Genomic DNA, 13,659 nt, shown 5'->3' with positions numbered 1-13,659 from the left:
TTTTAATTGGAGGTGCGCCCAATCAATTAATTTTAATTGATGCTTTGTCCAATCAATTAATTGGTTACAAATAATTGCAATTAATTGAAACTCAATTAATTTTTGACAACCCTTGATTTTATTCCAACCTCTTGGTCACAAGGTTTGCCATGCTTGCATTTCTTTCCCATTTTAGAAGGCGTTTTTCTCACCCGTTTTCTGCCTCTATTTTGAGGATTCCCATCATTTAACTTCAAATCCGCCAACAAAATAACAAAAACAATAGTTGGGAAATAAAAGCAACAAATTTAGCACTTGAAATGTTACAAAAAACTAAGAAATTTGTAGACAACTTCGCCGGAAATGCAAACGCATCGATCTCGAGACAGACAAAAGACTTTCATTGCCATGGCTCCCCAAAGGAACCAATTAGAATACAGTTATTTCAGAAGACTCTGAATTCAATGCACCAAAAGGAGAAACAAAAATGACAATTTTTACCAATATTTCGACCAAATTTTGAGGAAATCTCAACCTTGCTATGGACTAAATTTTTAAACAACATAGCTTTGAAAGCTTTTTGGCCGTAATTTATAATGTTTTTCAAAATATAAACGACAAAGTCTTAAAATTAAATAGTTAAGGCTCCAAAAAATTAACTTTTTTTAAAATTTGGTCAAAATACAGTTTATAAGAGGTGATGACCTCCTTAAACAAGCTAGCACCGGGCGACGAACAAATATCATCACTGTCGGGTCCCGAGAGGTAGATGTATTTATAATTTCGACCAATGCGCTGCGTTGTCTGTTTGAAATAGTATGCGTTGATCACGCAAAAGGTGACCCCATAACAATACGCTTAGAACGATTGGGTAAAATTCCAAAATAACAATGTTTAATTTTTTCCAGTGTTCAGGCCAGGCCCCGTAACACCAAAATTTACCGAAAATGGCTCCAAAGCCAAATCTTGCAGAAGCGTCAGTGTACAAATTCAACACATTAGATGGAAGTCAATAGTCGGAAAGAAAAAATGACCGACCGTTAAAATCATCGATAATAGATTTCCAAAGATTCAAATCTGCTTTTACAGACCGTGTCAAACGAATGTAGCAATGATTTACCCTAACTCCCTTGGTGATGTCAATTAGCCGACGAAGAAATGCTCTGCCTGGTACGACGACCATGCATGCAAAGTTCAACAAGCCGATCAACGACTGGATTTCTTTTAATGCGGCCTTTTTCCTTTTGAGGAATTCTTCGAGAAGCGTGCCTGTTTTTAGGATTTTGTCCTCTGGTAGACGGGCTTCCATAGCATGCGTATCGAGTTCAATGCCAGCAAAAGTGAGGATATTTACAGGACCCACCGTTTTTTCTGGAGCTATTGGTACACCGACATGATCGCAAAAGGATATAAACCTTTGTAATGCAACGCATCACTGGTCGAATGAAGGGGCAGCAATGAGATAATCATCAAGAATATGAATAATATGTTCAATGCTCAATGGGTTTTAGCGATCCATTTTAGTGCAGTGCTAAACATTTCAAAACTGCGGCAGGACGATGCGCAGCCCATAGGCATTGCCCGATAAAAATAGTAGTTACCTTGCCAAAACATTCCCAAAAGGGGGTAATCCTGCGGACGTATGGGAATGATACGAAATGCATTCTTAATATCAGTTTTGCCAAAAAACAGCCTTTCCCCAAGCGTTTAATAAATGCAATGGCATTGTCCACTCGCGAATAAGAAATTGTGGTATATGCAGAAGGAATACCATCGTTAATATACGCCACATGCGGAAAGGACAAATGGTGAATCAACCGAAATTCGCCCGGAACCTTTTTTGGCACTACACCTAAAGGTGATACATGCAAGTTTGGAAATGAAATTTGAGGAAAGTGCCCCGCAATTCTACCTGCCGCAATCCTTTTTTAAGCTTAGCACTGACCACTTCCGGATTTTGATTTGCAGAAACTAAATTGTGCGCCTGAAAGGGGCTATAAACACCCTCAAAATGAAGAGGAAAACCATGCGTAAAGCCTTCAAATAACTCTAAAACGCTTTGGGCATTGTATCCTTGTAACAAAGATAGTAAACAGTTGATTCTTACGGGGGGTGGAAGCTTGTGTAGTTGTTGCTGATTTTCCAGCTGTGTGAAACTTGCCTGAAGAACGAAATTTACACCCTTTGGCTGGATGCTGCGAACCACATTTAAAACAAGTATGTTTGTAAGAGCAACCTGAACATTCAAATCCTCTGTGAAAAATACTCGACAAAAACCCATTGGAACGAAGATGCCCGATGGAGAAGACTGAGATTGTCCGGGACGTGACCGATTGACGATATTACGATTAAAACTTTGCGCTCTGATCCACAACTTAAAATGAGTTGTCCCCCAAGGCATATCGTGCAACTGAGATTGGCGCATGTAACGAAACTGTGTGTCATAAAATTGCCAGTTTTCACCACGCGCGGCTAAATCGCTAACAACCTCAGAATACTTCATCAATGCAGGTGCATTCTGGGGAAACTTACTGGTGTATATCCCAACAAAAATCTGAAAGGCAGAAGTCCACATTTCAATTCTTGTTATGGGCTTAATCTTTGTAGTAGGTTCCAAAGAAAGGGTGGGAATGAAGTCATTATTTTGAGTTACTGAGAGATGATATCGACTATCACATCCCCTTGAACTAAGAAGAGAACTGAAGTCAACAAACTCGTTTGCCCAGATCTTAGCTTTAATTTTTGAGCTTACTTGAGCATCAATGGGGATCGAAATTAAATTAAAATCTTTGCATGAAGAATGTGGACTTTCAACCGCCAGACTAAGTCGCTGCTCACCTGCCAAATGTTCTAAGGCAGATGCCACTGGCCCCTGCACTTGGGCATCAACCTCAGAACTATTAATAGGTACTTCTCTTGTGTCGCTTACTGTCGCAGAGGTCTGCAAACTTTCTTTCACAGCTTGAGCCACTGCTGTGGCGATTTTCGATATGGTCGCATCGTTGATATTGGTCGCAGTTGACGATGACATCGAGGATTCGGGCCTAGCTGACGACTCATTTTCTTCTGACATAGGTGTAGAACCAGTACGAGGTCGTTGATCCTGAGACCTTGGTGTCGATACCTGTGCTCGGCGTTGAATCTTGGTGCTTGGTCTAGTAGCAGGCATCATACACTGATATACTAAAAGGAAACTGAAGGAGAAGCTACAAGCTTCAAGGAAACGATAAAATGCAATTGCAAACAATGAGAAGGAGTAATTACACAACTTAGGACAACACGTTTTTTAGTGAATGGCATACAACAAAGGTAGCCGATATAAATGGGCAAAAGTACAAAAACGGTGACTAGCCCCCTGTTTATTGAAACCAGACGAAGCAGCTTAAACATTTTATGAAAACCATACTCTGTTACTGACAAAACAAGACAGAGACAAATGAAAGACAACATAAACAAAAATAAAGAACAATATAAGAAACAAGCTATAAGTCTTGAATGGTCGCCTGGAGTTGAAGGAGAATTGCTGAATTCCTAACAGGAGATACACTTGCCATAACCGTGTGTACAGCGCAAAGACAAATAATCCCGTGGAGTCTCGGGATATAAAAATTTCCTACTCGGAAAATAATCAAGTTGGTAAAAGCAAACTATGTACTCCAAACAACAAATAAATCCCAGACAACAAATAAATCCCGTACAATGAACACCATCACAGGACAATAAAATGTGGCCAACTTTACTGAATGCACGATGCTCATAAAGAAAAATGCCAGGTATTTTATCTAGAACAACAGACAAATATTGACGTAAAACTGCCGCTTTCTTGTTAAATGCAAAATCAGGAGTTTGCGAGTGACTGTTGTTCCTGTTAATCACCTGACACAAAACTACTGTCCTCACATTAAGATCATTCTTTAAAAACAAACCTAATTCCTCCAAACGAGAGCCTGCTGTCTCGGGAGACAACTCTGACAAGTCATTTGTCCCTAATTCCAAAATAACTATGTCTGGAAATTGGTTTTTAATAAATAGTAAGTCATATTGAAAAACTTTATCAACTGTACGACCTCCAATACCATGTAGAGAGACGCAGCCCGACGAAGCTAAGTTAAAATTTTGTTATGCCCGCGGGTCAAAATGTTTATCTAAATCCTCCTGTAGGCGGCGAACAAATGAATGACCAAAAATTAAAATTTGTGTTACATTGCTCCACATATTTAACAAGATAAGCGTAGAGTAATAAAATTGTACGCAAAAACATATAATATAGTACCTGGATTTTTCGATAAACTTCAATGCTTTGATTGTTTTTGCATTGTTTGATACCATTAATGATGGGGGTCCCCTTCTAGCTGAAAATCGTCTAAGGCATCTCATGAACTCATCCGCAGACAAATCTTTAACTAAGTCTAAATGCATGGCCCTACTTACGCAACAGGAAAACAATGCAATGTATACTTTGTCTGTCCCCCCTGATGTATTCTTCACAAATAGTGGTCCAGCAAAATCTACCCCTGTCTTCGAAAATGGTTCCGCTTGCTCTACTCTGAATGCCGGAAGGTTTGCTTCGTTAGGTCGATTATATGGTTTACCCTCTAATTTCTTACACACGACACATTTGTTGAGAATTGATTTTACCTTCTGTCTGCCTTCTGGAATCCAGAACCTTGACCTTATCTCTGCTAAAGTTGCCCTAACTCCGCTATGATGTAACTTTTTGTGGCAATGCTCAACTATTAATTTCGTCAATCTACCTTCCTTTGGTAATAAGATTGGAAACTTCGTTTCCTCTTCCAAGTCTGATTCCGCTAGCCTACCCTGACATTTTAGTAGCCCCTCATCTTCTACTACCTTGAGTTGTACCTCTAACTGCTTGAACTTATCCTCCTTCTTTAGCCTGTCTTGTGAAGCCTTCAACCAAAGTTTTTCTGCTTTACTTATCTCCTGACTCCCTAATTCCGTGAAGGTTAAATCTTCATGTTTCCCTTTGATCCTAGCGATCAAATTCCTAACAAATCGTGTGACCCATGCCGTTACCCGGAATAACTTCTCAACCCTACTGTACCTCTCTATAGAGATCACGTTCTAAATATCTATTTCTTCGTTAGTAGCTACTACAAATAGTGCCGTTCGCTTTTCTTCTTCTTTACTCTCCTCAGTTACGCCTACCTCTGATTGCGACCATTCTCTTTCTACGCTACTCAGCCACCTTGGTCCTGTCCACCAAAGTGATTGCTCTTGTATCTTCGACGCAAACACTCCCCTGCTTCCTAAATCAGCGGGATTTTCCATTCCTGGACAATGTCCCCACTTCTCCTTCTGTGTTATTGCTAAGATTTCAATTTACTCTATGTCTAACAAACTGTTTCCACTCACCCGCGATTCTGAATCCAATATAATGCTGTAATACTATCTAACCAGTACCTTGCTTCTATTTTCCCTACTTGGCCTACTAAAGCTTTCCGCACAGATTCCATTAACTTTGCTAACATCAGTGCAGACATTAGTTCTTTTTCAGCGGCGCAACTCTAGTTTTTGCTGTTAACAATTTCACAAAGACTCCAACACTCGTGCGACAAACAAAATATACTAGCACGCAATACGCTTTCTCACTTGCATCACCAAACCCGTGAAGTTCACAAGATTGAATTTTGCCCTTCACACCACTATAGATGCATGTACTTAGCTTAATAGTCTTAACACGGTTTAGATCTTCAATCCATTCAGTGTATAGACCGGCGTACTTTGTGCTTATCTCGTCATCCCAATCAATCTTTTCTACGCACAGCTGCTGAAACAAGATTTTGATCAAAACTATTACGCAGCTAATTAATCCTAGCGGATCAAATATCTTTGCTAGTGCGCTCAGCAGGTTTTGTTTAACTTCTTGTCACCCAAGTCTCCTACAAACTTTTGCAGGTCGAACGTGAACAGATCATTGTCGCAATCCCAGTTTATACCTAAAACTTTTGCGTAATCGTTATTTTGGATTCCCAAACTCCATTGTGTGAATGTTTCATCGTCTGGATCTGTCGCCTGCAAGACATTATTCACGCATTAACGCTGTTCTATATGCGCTCGCACGTTTGCGTCATTTGTCATCCATTTCCTTAATTTAAACTCGCCTTGAGACATTCTAAATTTGGCCTTTTCATAAAAATCGATGGTTTCGTGTGCGCTTTTGCCCCCCGAAACTAAGTCATCAACGTAAAATCCTTCATTCAATTTTTGAGCAAGCACTGGATGTGATTCTGCATATTGCGCTATGTGATGCCTGAGCGTGGCGTTCAGTAAAAATGGCGAAGCATTTAATCCAAACACTACTCTACAAAACCTGTAAACAACAACCTCTAAATTAGCATTAGTCGCATCTCTAACCCACTGAAATCTTAAATAGTCCCTGTCTGCTTTGTCTACTTCTACGTTCAAAAATGCTTTCTCTATGTCTCCTACCAAGGCCACTCTGTTCTCCCTAAATCTGATTAATATATCAAACAACAACGGTGTTAATGATGGTCCTACATGAAGAAAGTCATTCAAGGAAGTCCCTTTCTTACCCTCCTTTGATGATGCATCATACACTATTCTTAGCTTAGTTGTTCTGGCTTTACGTATCACCGCTTGATGGGGAAGATAATGAACATTCATCCCCGGTTCTGACTTGTCAACCCTTTCAATGACTGCCATTTTTAGTTGATCCCTAATAATTTTATATTCCTTTAACAAATCAGGCTTATTTGACAAACGCTTAATTTGCCCTTTCATGCGTGCTAAACTATAGGCATAGTTACTTGGTAAATGCCCATGACCTTGCTTCCACGGTAATTTAACAGATTACTTATGCCCATTCAGGTGGATCAATAGGAAAAAATAGGTAAATTTGATACGCAAAATAAAAATGAATAATTTAACCATATGAAACCAAACTTTTAGGCATGAAGCATTTTATTCTTAACAATAACCTCAAAAAATATGGCTTTCAATGCATTACTAGGATATGAGTAATAACTTAAACAACATTGTCGCAGAATTCACTGAGTTCGTCCAGAAAATTGATCTGCACTCTGATTCGGTTTGTTTTATGGAGTTTATTAGCAATGAACAATCTACACAATCTTTTCGACTATTACAAATTTGAGTCTATTTATATGTTTACATTTCGTGACTTACGTGCACTACTACAACATGAATTAATTAAGAGAGAAAATACTTAGGAAGTGTTAAGTATATACACCCTAATTTAATTATAATTTTGGCACACATAAAACTCTGCATGGGAACTTATAAAATCTGGCATGCAATAAAAAATATAAATGAAATATCCTAAATTATACAACAAACATAGCCATATTTTCATATCCTCGGTACTACAGTAAAACTTATAAATCTAAACATAATTCAATTGGTTGCTTGAAATTAAGAAGTTATAATCATAAATACATTAGCTATGCAGGGAACTAGAATTGTCCACATAAAACAAAGCATGCAAAAGTTATTTACATGCAAATATATAGTGCATTTTTTCGCAGCACTTTGCAAAAGCAAATCATCTATAACTTAGCAATGAAAAAGCAAATCTAATATATTTTAGTTCCCTGCACAATACATATAATTTTAAACATTTATTGAAAATTTCAGCTTAATAGCTTGAATTGTTCATGAAATATTACAAAAACAAATTCGGAAATAATAGAAAAATATGAAAAAGAGAAAACAGCTTACAAAGTTTGCAATAGATTGCATGATAAAGTTTAAAGGCTTAAAATGCTCCAGCTTCATACATTGTTCCTTCCTTTGTTATAAGGTCTTCGATATAACCTTTTTTTCTTTGTCTTATCTGTTTTCTTCTTTTTTTCTGACGGTCAGAGGCTTTTTGGGGAGAGTGATGGAGACGAGTAAAATCTTGTTTCCGACAAGCTTTCTTAGTATGTGTCCCAGCTTTTATTCCTAGACCTTCCAGGACATTTACAATGGTTTTTGCACCATCATTGAAACAGCCAACAGCTAAGTATGTTGCTAACTCAACTGTTGAGAGATTTGAATGAGTTTGCTTAGAGGCACGTTGCCAGATTAATGCATTGAACGCCTCGTTTTGGTTCTGTGTACTACCATGCAAACAAGAAGACAAGAGCTGTTTTTTGCTCAGGTCTTTGAAAACTGGGAAGATACAATCTGCAACAGCTTCTGGAAGGGGATGCTCATGACAATATGCAGATGTGCCTTTTGCCAAATCTCTTGAAAACCGCACCAGCTTGTTTCACCTGTAGGACAAAGCTCATGGTGGGGGTCTTCATCAGATGACCTATTATGGTGCCATATTGCCATTACTGCATTTTCCATTTTGTTTATATCTTGACAGTTGTTCCTTAGTGTTATCAACGTGCTTTGAAGTGTAAAAATTTTCGAAATAAGAGCACTTTAGCACTCAATTTTATCTAACAAGGCTTCGTGCACATCGTCAGCTTCCCTGACCCCAAGTGTTTCTAAATCCCACAACTTGTTCACCTGCCTGCCTATGCTGTTTGTATTTTCCGTTGCAGTCTGCGAAACTAAATTAACATGTGCATTTTTGATTTTCGAGCTCCCTTTCAGTGGACCGCTTACAACCCATCCTAAACAATGTCAATCGCAACTGGCTCATCCTTTTTGCCCCTAATTATTTCTCCTTTCTGAAAAGCCCAAAGGTTATCTGCTCCTATCAAAACATCCACTTCTAACATCTCCTGCTTCAAACTTACATCTGACAAAAACAAATTTTTCAAATGAGAATACTGCTCCTTATCCATCTCAATATGCTCATTTTTTACCGTACAAATATGTGGAACCACTAATGCCTCTAAACGAATTTTGCAATTACCCCTAAGTGATGCGATCTCACAATTGACGACCTCTGTCATCGTACCTTCATTTGTTCCACCACCAAAAGTGTTGACCTCTAGCCATTCCCGCCTTGCTACATTAAGCTTCGCATCTTGTTTTGCCCTGTTTGTCACGAAAGACTTCTGACTTCCCAAGTCAAAAAGCACTCGCACTCTCTTCCTATTCTAACCTACAAGAATTCCTTGCGCCGTCTGCAAGGCTACCCTAGTCTTTGTACTCACATTTACGTTACTCACATTTACATGCTCTGTTTTCTCTGCGCTGCCACTCTGTTTTTCATCATTCTTTCCTTTGTCACATATAGACACATGATGACCCTCTCCACATACAATACATTTAGTACGTGCACGACAATCTTTAGCTAAATGACCTTTATTTAGACAAATAAAACATCTTTTAAACTTACGAAGAAGTTGCATACGTTCTGTCCGTCCTGTTATCTTCTTGCACTCTTCGTGTTTGTGCTCCCCACAGCAGAAAGCACAAAACAATCGATTGTTGCGGCTGGCAAACAATCCGCTAGCTGTTCCTGGTTGCCGTCGTCTTCTTCGTTGATCTTCGTCCTTCTCCGCAACTGCTAATTTGTGGCATTCCCGCAGCTCCACTTCGACTTGCAACGCGTCGACAAAGTCTTTCATTCCCCACTGTAAGTAGTCTCTTCCCCTGGTAATCGTCAGTTTTAATGCGTCCGGTATTTTTGTTAGAAGATTGGGCACGACTATCTCGCAACACGTCTCCTCCTTTACACCGAGCGCCTCGAGTCCTCGATAATTCGTTTCCACGGCGTCAAAGAACTTGCGCAACCTCGTCGTATCATTCTCGTTGTACACGGGCTTTAGGTTCATCATATCATTTACATGTGCCCTTTGCACCATCACTTTGTTCCCGTATCTCCGTTCTAACACCTTCAGGGCTTCTGCATAGTTGATCGAAGTCAGAGCAAATCCCGAAATTGCTGACTTGGCCGGCTCCTCCACCAGTCCCCTCAGATAGGTGAATTTGTCGACCTCAGACAATCCGTCGTTGTTGTGAATTGAACTTTCAAAAGAGTCCCAGAATTCACGCCAATCTTGTATCTTGCCCGAGAACTTTTTCACCTCCAGTTTAGGCAGCTTTACTCTACAGCGTGCTCCACTGGATAACGTACTTGCCGATGTGTTGGCGAGTTCCTCATTTCGCTTGTTTGTCTCTATCGTGCTAAGCGCTTCGTTGATTTCGGCCAACGCGCCCAAAACTTCGCAGCCGTATTCCGATGAACTGTCAATATCTGCTGCAATATCTTCATCTTTTTCTAACAAGCTCAGAATCTCATCGTTCAACTTCGAAATCGTATCTAATTTCTGTACGAGTACAAGCCGCATTTGTTCCAGTTCGACTTTCCTTAATGGCGCTTTATCGTTTACCATACTTCTTACTTTGTTCACAACTTTTGTGGCGTACGATTTGTGTCCACTCCTCGACTGTCGCTTTCTTGTCAGCTCTGACATCGTGAACAACCCTGTATCCTATTTCTGTGTTCTTCTTCAATTCTGCTACTAGATCCGGCTCGAAGGACCACGTTACGCACAATCTGTGCGAAGTGCTGGTTCACTGTTCTAAAACTTCACACTAACGATGAGACTGTATTTTGAATATATAATTTTAACACTTCAATAAGATATTTACAGTGTTGTGCACGATTTTACGTTCCAAGCATTGGTTCTTCGCGATACGGAATGATTAAATTTGATCTTGTTAAGATTACGGACAACCGTCAATCCTAGAACTGCGTTTTCGAAATTTATTGCCTTCTGCAATACGACTCTAATTCATCAAATTTGTATGACCAGTTCATACACCAATAACGTCAACTTTTCCGAACTCCCGAACCAACGCTTGCAAGCTATATTTATGTATAATTATTCGGAAGTGGTTTTTTGGCGTTTACATATGACGCGCAACTTTGCCATTCCGTTTCTACCTACATCCTACCGCAATGACGCATTGCGGTGAGGAAGTGTTCTCTTAACATGACTATACTATTTTACATCAATTTAATATCCGTTATATCTTATAATCTATAATATGACACAGTCACACTCTACATAATTTGACATGACACTTTACAACATATTCGCTTATGCAAATAACTCCTTTACCAAATTGACCTGTCTAGTCCAGGCGGTGAGTGAGTTAGGTATCACCTGAGCGGGTAATTTACGGGAGTAGGACTATCTAGACCAGTTTTTGGCGTAGAACACGAATCCGCATGTTATTCTCTCCGACAAGGCTGCTTTTAAGAGTTATTTCCAGATATTGCGCAATTCAACCTCATTTTCATGCAAAATCAAACGTTTTTAAGATTTAGCTATTGTTATTAATAAAAACACAGACGTGATACCTACCTATTAATAACAATAATAAAAAGACGTATACTGGACCAGTTTTAGAATTAGAAGTGCAGTATAATTCAAATCGCAAGACACCCCCCCCCTCCCCCCAATATAGCCTAGTTTTCATGCAAACATATTGTAATTTGATATAAATCTTAACAATAAATGTAAATCAACACTACTAGTTTTGATGTAGTTTCTTAAATAATTCAAATCACATACAGTACCTATAGCTGTATCATTCGTCGTCGTCTGAACTGCAGCTGTCTTCTTGGTCATCACTTTCCTCATCGCTTTCGTCATCACGTTCGACAAGTAGCTCGGCAACGTCGTCAGGATATGCTTCCGCGATCCAATCGATGTTCAAGTTCGGGAGCCAACCATGGAACTGGGAATCCTCCAGTGCCATAATTGGATGCTGTGCTTTTCTCCAAAGCCTGGTAAATGGCTACCGGAGGCAAGGTTGTACAACTTATCGTGGTCCAAGTCAGTGCTGAAAGGATCGATAAAGTCATTCTTTAACACATTTATAATGGCCTTGACGTTATTCTCCAAAATGACAAAATGGACTCTTACATCAACAATGTCCCAAAACAGCTTTTTATTCATGTCTCGATGGGTGCGTTGGTCTTCTAACTCATAAGGCAAACATGCTATTTTACACAGATTTTCAATGTCTAATATGATCAACATAGCATAGAATAAACATATTGCTACCTATTATTCTCTAAAGCATAAATATTACAGTATCAATAGGTATTTTTTTAACATATTGATTTTTGCACTAACCTTTCTCGTCTACCACCCGACAATCCTCCATTTCTTCAAGTATACTGCTGACTTTCTTTAGTTTTGTCTTTTAATTGCCAACAACATTTTGTATTTGTGTGAATTCCATCTTTCTTTCATGCATTACACAACATTACTCTTTTCCAAAATACGCCCTAACTCTGCTTTCAGTTGAAAAGAAAAAACAAAGCGACAAAAAGACTAATTTACGAATTGGACTGAGCAACACTGAAATGAAATATTGCTTCTGAGTGTACAAAAAATTTTTGTCCTTAGGGAAATATAAGCATCTTTTATACAAGTTTGAAAATTTTACGATCCACGCTTCGTGCGACTGGTCGCAGATCTGTGTATAGAAGCGTGCGTCAGAGAGACATTATTTTCACTAACTTTTTCTTGAACACTGGCAGTAACATGATTCGTTTTTAAATACATGTATAATAATAATGCATCAGGGACTCGACAGCGCACGACAGGTATGCAAACGACTCGGGCAGTTGCCTAAAACTGTCTTATTCATGCAGCTAGCACACAATGCGAAAAAATTGCCACATTTCTTATTCTGTTTGCCAAATCTTGTAGGATTTTTAGTTTAACTGGCTGAAAGATTTCCTTTTTCTGCCTTTTCTACACTGAATAAATGGTGGGTATTTCATGTTTCGATCATAAATCGGTCTTCATTTATGTTTTTTGACTCCTCAACAAAATATCTGCAGTACAAACCATAAGTACGAGCCCACGACCTATTCGTGCCTACAATTTGGGAAATTCTAATTCCTTCCTACTTGCCTTAATAAAATAGAAATATTGTTCAAATCATTTTCAACGAGTTTATGTTCCAGTTTAAATAACAATATTCGAACTCGAAAAACCTATCTAAACGTTTCAGCCTATGGATGTACCAAACGATATTTTAAACCTAGCAGTTTACGGTGCATTATGAGCGCCATAAATTTCGTTTTGAACACTTGCTCGTGGGTAAACCGCTGACCCAATGTAAGACTCGCCGGCTTTATTTGAGTATGGCGCACTTTGGCTCAGGTTAAGCTTATGTTTCGAAGCCAGCCGATACTCCTACAGTGCCAGTATATTTGTGCTCATTTTATGCTTCATGCTGATTTTTAAAAGAAATTAACAATAACAATTTTGCTGAAAAGTATCATTGTAGGAGTGAAAGGTCGGTTTCGTCACTTGTTAATACGTTGTTAAAAAAATGTTAAAATCGTTGGCTATTTTGACTTGAAATATTTGCATAGTTCAAAACTTGAAAAATAGTTAGAAGAGAGGACTTTGTTCATTCAAAAACCCACATATTGGAAGATTGTAAGTGGAGTTCAAGTTCTGTCTGACGTGGAAGTTTGACGTGGAAACACATCATTGTGTGGTTATACACTGTAAAAACGTAAATGGTTAAATGCATCGTAGGTAACCAATTTTTATGGTTATTTTAACCAATCAGTTTTTACAGTGTATCAACCGTGATGTATTGGTCCTTTACAACTGGGACCATTTGCAGTGCATCTCTTGTGCGCTGTTGAACACTATTATACATTATAATTAAATTAGTATCTTTTTTATTTCAATCTTTTTAGGCTGGTTTTACACTTTACCGGATTCGCTCATCACATTTTTATTTGCT

General features: G+C 38.8%; 1 protein-coding gene across 1 annotated transcript; it reads right to left on the bottom strand.

Annotated features, from left to right (window-relative positions):
• Positions 1-9,023: 9,023 nt before the first annotated feature.
• Positions 9,024-10,346, bottom strand: LOC124445127. The gene has a single exon (XM_046995834.1). The coding sequence runs from the start codon at positions 10,344-10,346 to the stop codon at positions 9,024-9,026; it is 1,323 nt and encodes a 440-aa protein (XP_046851790.1).
• Positions 10,347-13,659: the final 3,313 nt, after the last annotated feature.

Source organism: Xenia sp. Carnegie-2017, unplaced genomic scaffold (assembly GCF_021976095.1).
Source record: "Xenia sp. Carnegie-2017 unplaced genomic scaffold, XeniaSp_v1 HiC_scaffold_22, whole genome shotgun sequence".
Classification (NCBI taxonomy): domain Eukaryota; kingdom Metazoa; phylum Cnidaria; class Anthozoa; order Malacalcyonacea; family Xeniidae; genus Xenia; species Xenia sp. Carnegie-2017.
Note: the sequence above shows the minus strand (reverse complement) of the source record. Positions and strands in the feature narration are given on the sequence as shown.

Bases quoted from the DNA above. Each gene is read 5' to 3' on its own strand.
- LOC124445127 (XM_046995834.1), bottom strand. From the start codon at position 10,346: ATGTCAGAGCTGACAAGAAAGCGACAGTCGAGGAGTGGACACAAATCG.